At 31.1% G+C, this 11264-nt stretch overlaps 1 protein-coding gene and 1 long non-coding RNA gene across 2 annotated transcripts in view; one reads left to right on the forward strand and one right to left on the reverse strand.

Moving 5' to 3' along the window:
• Nucleotides 1–4932, reverse strand: part of dia (diaphanous related formin 1) — a 56699-nt gene extending 51767 nt beyond the window's left edge. Inside the window, exon 1 of the mRNA XM_067269054.1 lies at nucleotides 4680–4932. Within this exon, the coding sequence (XP_067125155.1) occupies nucleotides 4680–4733 (54 nt within the window). The 5' untranslated portion in view covers nucleotides 4734–4932. The remainder of the gene's footprint in view (nucleotides 1–4679) is intronic.
• LOC136974228 (uncharacterized) lies at nucleotides 3449–3919 on the forward strand. Its single transcript, XR_010880613.1, has 3 exons — nucleotides 3449–3566; nucleotides 3652–3737; nucleotides 3807–3919. It is a non-coding gene; the product is annotated as an uncharacterized lncRNA (long non-coding RNA).
• Nucleotides 4933–11264: the final 6332 nt, after the last annotated feature.

Consider the following 11264-nt stretch of genomic DNA (forward strand, 5'->3'; position numbering starts at 1 on the left):
AAACACAAATTTAAACACTTTTTAAAACAATTTGTAAGGAACACCTCTTAAAATCCCAGCGAAAACATTTACACGAGTGTCGTATACACTCGCCATTCAGTAGCACAAGGGGATGAATGTCAGAAGCGGTTTATTTTTATCACAAAAATAAATAAATTCAGTTACTAATTTAAGTAACGCGTTAACGTCACGAGTATACAATAAAGTTTTCCCTTCGTATCCCTTCTCTGCAAAGAAATATAATCAACTTATGACCTAGTTACGCCGACGGAAAAATAACAACGAAGTTAACACGCCAAGTGTCGGTGTTACGCTTTTCTCTTTAAGAAACTCTCTGGTGCGACGTGCGACGTTACGACTAATGCAATGTGTAACAATGCATAGCGTCACGTTTCGACGAGAAAGGTACTGACGACACCTACACGTTTTGCTGACGTAACGTTTTCTTTTCCCTTTATGGTCGGAGGTCAGGTAGGTATCGAGTGGGTGTTCTGGTTTTCAATTCATCAGGGTGTTCCGTAACCTTGTCCTACTGACAAAATGTATACGTTCTAATTTTTCTGTCGTAACTTTCCTCGTATACAAAGTATATACCTGTGTGTTACATACATCGAATTTTCTTCAAAATCCTGTATTTGGATGACTACAAAAGTGAATTTTTTCGATTGTTTCGTTGAATTTTCATACTTTTCTTTGATTTTCTTGGATTTTTAACCGAATTCTTGGGTTTCGAACGAGTTTAATTGGGTTTAAAATACGAAAATCTGCCCTATAACTGTAGAGATAATGTAACTGTTTGGATTAAAATCTAAAAAAAATCACCCGAAAACCTTACTACCTGCCCATAAAATACGATGATTTTTAGTCGAATTTTTTGAATTTAAAATTTAAAGAAAATCACCAAAAATTGTCTTGTTTTGTCCCACAAAACAAGGCAATTTTGGCAAATATTTTGGATTTAAAATCTAAAAAAGTCAGCAAGAAATCGACGTTCCATCCACGAAAAAACAAGGCGACTTAGGATGAATTTTTTAAAGACTAAATCCAAAAAACACCACCTTATCTTTGTAGACACTAAATCTAAACAATCGTAGGTGTTTTTACATTTGAAAAAACACGCAGTTTTTTTTGATAAAATAAAATACCAAACATTGTTGAATTATTTTATTTTATTTTTGTTTTAGTAGGTCAGTAATTTAAATATGCAGATAAATTCATAAAAGGGGGATGGGGAAGGCGTAGAAATGAGATCTGGAATTTATAGTGTCGACTTCATTCTTAGAAGAACACACAAGAAATTGGACTTAATCCAAGTTTCAAAAAAAACCAAATTACGTTATCTTTTGTATAATTAAAGATCTATACATTACAGATTTAAAATTTCATTCCTAGATTATATTTTAATGTGACGTCCACTCGATCATACCCTTAAAAAAATACAATAAAAAATCCTATTTAAAGAAATATATTTTTTTTTCTAAAAAATTTAATTATTTAATGTGCAAAATTGGGAATTTTTAAGATGATTTTTAAGCTTAAAACTTGGTTAATTTTGGTGTATTTTTTTTGAAAATTCACGGGTTTTTTAGATGATTTTTACGCTCGAAATCTGCTGTTTTCTATTGTTTTTTTAGAGGATATTGTAATTTGTTCTAGTACGAATTTGAGTTTTTTTTTAGCTTAAAATTTATTACTTTACGCTGTTTAATAAGGAAGTTCTTGTGTTTTACTCGATTTTTTAGATGATTTTCGTGTTTTTTTAACATTATTTAGCTTAAAATATGTTGTTATATGATTTTTCTAGTAAAGAAATTGTTTTATTCTTCTATAATGATTCCAGTAAAAAAAAAAAAATGGTGATTTTTAGACGATTCGTACACTTTCCACGCAATTTTCCGCTTAGACTGCAACTTTATGCCGTTTCTAACAAGAAAATTACTACTTTATCTAAAAATTTAATTACAAAGTGATTTTTTTTTAATTTTTAAATCAATTTTTACTTCTTGAACAGAATTTTCAAGCTGAAAAACACCATTTTTGGTCAGAAAAGCCTGGAGAAAGACACGTTCGTCTCTATAAAATCGTGTTAATTTTCAGCGTTAGGACATGCATTTTTGGTTTTTTTACGTGTTTAAAATGCAGTTGATCCCAGTTTCAACCTAATTTTCCATTCATGGATGCAGGAAAATTGTCCTAAATTTCCAAATTCGGTCGTCTTATTCTATACATATTTTGTCCAAACTACACGTTAACTTCCATCGATCTAGCTCTATATTTATTCTTTTCTTCTTCTTCCTCTTCTTCCTTTTAACTAAAAATAATGTAATGGAGAAAATGGTACAGATATGGACTTATGTTTGCTTGAACATTAGACATCTTCCCTGAAACAATCTGTTATATCTTAGATAACTATGAGTAAGAATAAAACAGATCGATGCCACTAAAATATATATTAAAAAAATTATATAATTATATAATTTAATTCTTAAAAGAAACACGCTACAAGTTTACAATAAAATATACTTTTTTTTCTCCACCTTCCAGCCGAATAAATTGATGCTGAAGAGTAACTACGTCTCAGTTTATCAACCGGTAGATCGCAAACTATCTACCACGTTCGTGAATAATGTAGGGGAATGAAGGTTGGGGAATCAGAAACCAAGCGATGATAAATGCTTCTTTCTTTGGATAATTTATAAAAAAATACGCATAGAAATATTCGTGAACGTAAATAAAATGTTGCGGAAGCATATATTGTGCATAAAAGTGCAATTTTATATAATAAAATGTAGAATTTAAGCAATAATTTAGTTAGAGGATGAAGCATTTTAACGACGAGAATGATGTAATTTATATACGATTTTTTCGTCGATTTATCTTCTTTATAGTTTATTTTCTTTAAAAATAATAGAATAATTGAGTTAAATCTCGTACAAGTTAACCTAGATTCTGATAAAGTTTCAGTACAGTACATATCTGATGCACAGGAACAATAGTTGTATATAATTGAACATGGAAAGCTTCTAGTAGCACATTTACTGCACATTATAGCAGGTCATTAATCCTATATAATCCATACTAAATCAACAATTTTATACATGATTGTAGCACGTCAAGCATTACATCTGTGAAGTCGTGCATTGCAGAATCATAGCATGAATCCACTCTCTACACGATTATACTTTAAAATTACTGGGTTTTTTTCGGGAAAAGATGCATAAATTATAATTATTTTAACAAAACTGAATCTATATTTTATAATTCGACTTAAAAATATTACTTTATCAGCAGAATTATAGCAGTTTTGCCGTTTTAAAGTGGTGTGAAGTGGTACTAAAAAAACTACACCTTCGTGGGCTAGAATATGCATGAATAATTCAATATACATTGTTTACAGTGATTTATGTTTAGTTATAGGTAAGTTAGATGCGATACTTTCATAGAAGGAGGCAAACAAAGTGTCGAAACCCCACGAAGTTCGAGAAGACCCCCTTAGAAGTGAGAGTTTTATACGTAGAAAGGGGAGTTTTATACGTGTAATTTAACCTTTACGTGACTGTTTGAAGGTATTTTTACTTAAATAACAACTCCTTGCATTTTTAAAGTATTATCTTAAGGTATTTTTCGTTAAAAATAAACCTTCTTTTACAGGAGGAAACGAACAAAGTTTATGAAGACCCCCCCTTAGAAATGACGGTTTTATACTTGTAATTTAAACTTTTCTTGACGATTGGAAGGTATTTTAAACTTAGAAAATACCTTCTTATATCTTTAAAATATTATTTTAAGGTATTTTTTTTTTATAGGAGAGGACCAACAAAGTTTACGAAGACCCCATAGATACGAAGGTTTTATACCTAGAAAGGGAAGCTTTATATTTGTAATTTAACCTTTACTTGACGATTAAAATGTACTTTTACTCAAATAATATTTTTTTACACGTTTAAAGCATTGTTTAAAAGTATTTTTATTAAAAAAAAGTGAAAAAACCCCTCTCTTCCACGCCGTTACGTATTATTAATACTTAAATGTCAATGAATCGAATACAGGAAATGCATCTTGCATTTCTAGTTTTGGTAATGTTGGAATGCAGAAAAGTCTTTTTTTAAAGTTTTTTTAGATGAAAATCTTGATAATATTATGTCACAAATATTCCTAAGTTAATTATTCAGACGATAAAAATAATTATAAAACAGGTGTGCTAAATACTTATCCTAACATCAACACACCTGGCTAACATCACTTTCTATACATCGAAAGGGTACAAATTCGAGAGGAATATTAAAATAATTGAATAAAAAAAGTAATTAATTGAATATTAATCGAGTTTATAATATAAAATAAATTATATTTAAGTATTTCGAAGCCATTTATGCATTTTTTTCACTACAGAGCGCAAGGTAAGTAGGTTAATTTATATCACTCGTGGATATAGACAAACGCATTTTAAGTGAGATTAATTTAGTTTTCTCCTTAAAAAAACACTTAAAATATTAAATTAATTTAATAAAAAACTCATAAAATTAATCATAATCAAGGGTATTTTCACTACAGAGCGCTGGTAAATAGGCTAATTTAGCATCACTCGTACGACTAAATAAATTCATTTTAAGAGGGTTTAACTTAGCGAAAATGCGTTATAAAGGGGTATAAATTAATAAAACATTAAGTTTACTTACACTTTTCATCTCTAGTAACTGTAAACGTCCGACGAAAAAGAACCTCCTTGGCATTATGATAACTTGTATATATGATCCCTGTGTATAAGAATATAAGGTTGTATTGTTGTTTCACGCGCGAATAATCCCTCCTAGTTACTTTACAACATGGAAAAATGCCGTTTAGGTAGGAGCAGTTAAAGGCCTGTCAGCACGGTGTGAAGTCTACATCATTACTAGACCAGTTCTACTGTTATGATACAAAGGGAAGAAGCGGTGTAGTCAGGATGTATACGCTTTGCTCCATTTATTTATAAAATAATCATTAAAATATTTAATTGGTTAATTAGTAAGGCATATAATTATATATTTTTTAAAATCGAATTTATAGGGAGGATGTGTGTGTGTGTGTGTGTTTTTTTTTAAATGATAAGCGCAGTAATTATAGCCGTAAACATACTTTCTTCCTCTGTTTGTGACCTTAATTCTGTATTTTTGTGATGATAAAATGTTATTATTTTGTTTTTTTAAGTGAATTTAATGAGATTTTAGTCGATTATTTTAATACTTTTCCATTTATTTTAATTATTAATTAATGAATTAAATAATTTTTGGGGATGCTCCCTTGGAAGATGCTCTCTTTTTTAAATGTATTTAGTTGTGTTTTTAATGGCATTTTGTGAATTTTTATAATTCTAAACCTTAAAAAAATAAATTGAGAGCGTATAATTATGTATTTTATGCATTAAAAGTCAGTAATAATTGCGATTTATTGATTGGTTTTTCCTCGTCTTCTTCGTGTGGATGACGAGTCTTGATCAACTTTTATCGTCTTCTTTAATTAATTTTAAAAAATCTAAAAATCTAATTAATTAACTAAAAAGCTAAAAATATATTTATTAATTATAAATAAATTATTTTAATTGTCTAATATATTTATTACGTGTTTAATTTAGAATTTAGCGGTTTTATTTTATTTTTTTAATTTTTAAATATTTTTTAATGCTTTTTACTTAATTTTATAGCTTTATTTACTAAAAAACAGCTTAAATTAGCATATAATTAATCATTTTTAATATAAAAAGCAGAAATAATATCAATGTATAACGTTTTTTTTTCATAGTTAAATTCCCTCCTCTTCCGCTGATGATGACGAGTTTTGGATGAATTTTTTTTAAATCTTCTTCTTTAATAATTTTTTAAATAAAAATCTAAAAAAACTAATTAATTAATTAGTATAAAAACTCATTTAATTAATTACCATTAAATTATTTTAAGCATTTAATGAGTTATCTCGTGTTTAAGTCTGCGTATATCAGCCCCATTTTTAACGCACTTTTCGAAATAATTTTAACCAGTTTTTATGTAATTTTATAATTTTAATTACTAAAAAACATAATTAGCTTTACATTTAATTATATTTTGCAGCGACAAAATCGATAATAAACGTAAATAATCGAGATAAAATTCGCCTACACCCCGCCCGCCACGAGTTCGTATACAGCTTTAATATACCTTCTTAAACCGAATTAAAATAAAATAAATATTAAAAAAAATTAACGTGTTTAAAAATTTAATATATTAAATTATAAAATATAATCAAATTAATTACAAAGAATTTATTATAATTTTATAAATTCCAGTTTAATTAGCTGCATGTAAAATGGCGTAGAGCTTCCGGTACCCGACACTGATTTAATTTAATTTTTTAAAAATTCATTATAAAATTATTTAATGATTTTTTACGTGTTCTATAAAATTTATAGCCTAAATTTTCATCAGATATAATTATTTAAACGATAAAATCGATAATTATTCCGATAAACATACTTTTCTTCCTGTCGCGCTTCGTACTGATCTAACGATAAAGTTGAGCCAATTCGTCTGTCCATAACGCTGTTTTTTTTTACAAATTAAACAATACCCAGGGCCAAAATGACGTTATATTATGCTTAAGAAAGTCATTAACCTACCTCCTATCGTAAATATTCGACAGGGGGGTCAATTCTTCGAAGGGGGTAGAGCTTTAAAGTTGATGTAGTGAATATTTTAAGCTAAGGTATATACAAGTGATTAACGAGTTATAACGAAGGTATTTTGATCTATAAATTCTATATTTTTCTGTAAATATCTCTGTAACGTCACGACGAAACATTTATTTGAATAATCTAAGCGATAAAGAATACATTTTTCTAGTTGAGCGAGTGTTTCCCTTCACTAGAGCAAGACTGTCTCATCAGAACGTCCGTTTGTCTGTCTCCGAATCGTAATTATGTCGTTAATTTTTATATACAGAAGCTAAATATATTCTTTCACCTAAAGAGGGGAAGAAACACCCCTCTACCTACATACACGCGCATTAATTGCGATTAATTATGTTGGTATGTGTTACGGATGTTCGTACAGTACATTCGAATCGTAATATGAAATGGGATTAAGAGACTATTAGTCATTTAGAAGCTTCACGTGTGATGTAATCATCCCCCTTCCTCCTTGCTAGTGTTTATCGCAACGGAAGTTGTGTTTCTTGTACCAAATTCCGCTACGTTTAGTTGATTATTCATCCATAAATTATAATCTATTGTAACTGATACTGATATTTTAATCAAAATTATAAAGTTCTACAGTTCCTTATCGAAGTTACACGCCGTTATTGTTCCCTTCTCTCTCACATTAGTGTTTCCACTCTCCTCCTTTTGTGTTTCCACCTCCCTTCGTTAGCGTTTATCAATGAGAAAAGTGCGCTTCTTGGATCAAATTTCATCTTGGGAGGCGAAGCAACGCGAGGCGACGTCGCGTCGCTTCGCGTGTAAAATCACTTTTAAACGCTTCGATTTAGTTTTATTTTCAACAAATACTAAATAACAACGACAATTTTGTAATATTATCTACTTTAAATTGTATATATGCGATTGTTTCTTGTTTTTAACGAATTTAAATCCGTGACCTGAATCGCGAAAGTGAAAACTTCTTTAATCGTTGGAAATGTTGAAACAAAATCATATTTATTTATCATCTTCAAACAATTTTGCATTATTTTTGTTACTTCAAGAAAAAAAATATTAAATATTCAAGATGTTTAATCCGTTTCGCATTGACGGCGCTGCGCGCGCGTCGCTATACCTTAAGCGACGCGTCGCGGTACGATATAAAACAACGAAATAATAATACGAATAAGCCAAAATTTGCATTAAACAAAAATTTAAATGCGCTGCATAATTCGTATTGGATTTTGTTAATTATCTATTCAGACTTTGCTCGTTACAAAAAATTAGCTATGTTGTTACTTTTATGGCAGAACAACGCGACAGAAGCCACGCCATGGGTCGCGACGCGCCATTTTCAAGTCGCGACTGGCGCGCCATTTATGTTTAATGAACGTTGTGGACGTGAGGAAAAAATATTAAAAATAAATGAAAATAATTAAAATAATAAAATTTATTATATTTAAATATTAAAACTTAAAAACTTTCTAATTAATATTAATTTATTTTTTTAATAAAATATTTAAAACAAATTCCCGGATTTTAACTGTAAACATTCGACTAGTGTTGACATCTGGCGGACTTTATCAAAATTAAAACTTTCTATATTTAATTTGTTTGTTTTAATATTTAAATTGTTTGGAAAAATCGGAATATTGTTTTACTTTCAGATAAAAATTAAATATTAATAAAATATTACAAAAATTTTTTATTTATATTTTAAAATTAACTTTAAATCTTGAAGAATTATATCATCAATTCGCTTACGTTTAAAATTTTAATAACAAGAAACAATAATAATAATGTAAAAAGTTTAGAAAATAACAAATATTTTATAAATTTAAGATATTTTACGAAGTTTTTTATTACACTTACTTTTTTTACAGGTAATAATAATATAATTTTATCCACTTATTGAGCTAAAAAAAAAAAAAATGTAAAAGTTTATCGCTCATTCGTCACTTGGCCGCCATGTTGTTGCTATGCGCGAAAATTCCTTCCGTCCGCCGGATATTACGTAAAGTTTATCTATTTTTGTTAAAATTGCATCGGGATATTTTAAAAAGTTTTAAAAACAAAAGTTCGAGTAATTTATTAAAATGTTCGAGCCATTATTTTTAATAAAATCGAGTTTTAAAGACGGCGCAACGCGTCGCGCGATTTTTAAAGATGGCGGAAGAGCTTACTTGATTACTTTGTGGCACGTTTAAGGCGTGGTGTGTCGTGGTAGAGAAGTAAGACAAAGCAGTAAGTAATCTGAGCAAAACAAACTTTTAATACACATGTTGAGCAAGCAACATAGACACAGCAATACTGGGATCAGGTAAATTTTTTTGGTAGGAATCTGTCGCGTAATTTATTTGGAGTCCTTTACCATCATACGTTACTTTCTATGGTCCATCTTCCATGTATTTATGACCTGACTCGATCGTTTTTCTTCTTCTGTGATGATGACGACGATGATGAACCTCATCATCATTGGCCGTTCGATAGAAACTACATTGAAACGCAAATCCAGTTGTAAATTCCTGAAAAAAAAATTAATTAATTTAGCCAATTTACAGGATAAATATAGTTCGAAATCTTCTTTTTCAGGACGTTTCTTATCCGTAAAAATTTGTAAAATTAAAGGTAAAGCGGGGCATCTCTGCCTACAGCAAGTTTCAAGATATTAAAACTAAACTGTAGGGCATTTTTGCCTAATGCAGATGAGATGCCCCCACTGGTTTTTGCTGCAAACGAGTCGGAAGGAAGCGATGCTGCACTGTTATAAAAGTTATCGCGCGGGTGTTTAAAGGTAAGGTGGGGCATCTCTGCCTCCAACACAGAAACTATTCTTGTTACAGGTTAGATTCCCCACTGTTTTCATGGAATAGAAGTGGGCGAAGTTATACAGTTTCGAAAGTAAAATGTGGGTATTAAGCATAAATTATGGGGCATCTGTACCTTCAACGTAGCGTATAGATTCCCTGCTGTTTTAACCGAGTAGAAATGGCCAAGTTATACGGGTATTAAGCGTAAAATGTGGGGCATTTCTGCCTAAGAGAAGAAAACTAATTCTCTCTTGAGGTACAGATGCCTGACAGCTTCGAGTAGAGGGGGAGGGAAGAGGAAACTTTTCGCGAGTTTCCACGCGCACGCGCCCATCTATAAGTTATTTAGAACGTTCGGAGCGATGCCCTAATTTGCATATTTAAGCGTCTTGTCGTTAGCAAAATTCTAGTTAAGAATAACGTCCCATGTGACGTGTGACCTTTGACCCGATAATTGAGGTTACGTAAGTCAAAGTTCATGACTAAGTCGCACGTATAAATTCGTAAGCGCGCGAGTCACAAATGTCGCATTTTTTCGACTTTGTGGCTTAGATTTCTGTGACGTGGATTGATGAATCGTGACGAACTAGAACAGGACGAAACGTCATCGCGGACAAAGTTGGCTGACGTAAAGGGAACAGATGATAATCTGGTAACGAAAAAAGTCTTTCGAGTGGGTCAAAAATAGAATAGTCGACTCGTTAATCTTAGTTGATAACAGCCGCGAGGACTGAGATAAGATGACGCAGTTTACGAGCAAATTGAGACCAAATGACGTATTTTGTGGGCAAAATGACGTAAGATGACGCAGTTTATAAACAAAATGAAGTGACGCAATTGATGAGAAAGATGACGTCGTTTATGAGCAAAATTAGGCAAAATGACCAACTTTATGAACGAATGGAGGCAAAGAAAGGAGGCAAGTGATGTAGTTTATGAGCAAATTGAGGGAAAATGAGGTAAAGTGACGCAAAATGAGAGAGGTGACGCAATCGATGAGCAAAATGTCCCAAGATGACGCAATTTATGAACAAAAATGAGACGAAATGACATACTTTATGCGCAAAAAGACCTAAGAACATTAGTTTGTGACGTAACGAAGTGAGGAAATGACGCAGTTTACGAGCAAAACGAGCCAAAGAGGCAAACTTTATGGACAAAATGAGGCAAGATGACGAAATTCATGAGCGAAATGGGAAGCGATGGCGCAAAATATAAGTAAAAATTCATATAAACTAAAATCTATAATTTTAACACTTAATATATATATATTTTCTGAGTTGACACAGTTTACGACACTCACTAAATCGCGATCTACTTGTTGGGACATTCGTATAAATCTGTTTGTTATTCGATTAAAAACAAAATGGGGGATAAGATGACGCAGTTGTAGGTAAAGCGAGTAGAGTGAAGGAAGACTGCGTGGCTTGTGACGTAGCACCGTACACAGAGTGATGTAAGATATAAGTAAACAAAAGTAAGGTAAATAAAGTGAAGTAAGGTGATGTACCTTTTGAGTAAAGAAAGTAAAACCGAGAAGCATCCTGTAAATAAAAGCTAGAAGAAGAAAAGTTGTAAGAGGAGCGAGATAACATGGCGTACTTTACGAGCAAAATAAGAGAAGATGAAGCATTTTATGAGCGAGACGAGCAAAATGAGGTCAGCAGAATGGCAAAAAACCAGGCGAGATGAAGTAATTTATGAGGAACACGAGCGGAACGAGGCAGATTTGTGAGGGAAGTGAGGCATTTTATGAGCATAACCAGGTAAAATGATGCAATTTATGAGCAAAATCGAAAAAAATATAA

The sequence above is a fragment of the Centruroides vittatus genome, unplaced genomic scaffold, assembly GCF_030686945.1.
Source record: "Centruroides vittatus isolate TY-2023 unplaced genomic scaffold, ASM3068694v2 contig_345, whole genome shotgun sequence".
Lineage (NCBI taxonomy): Eukaryota > Metazoa > Arthropoda > Arachnida > Scorpiones > Buthidae > Centruroides > Centruroides vittatus.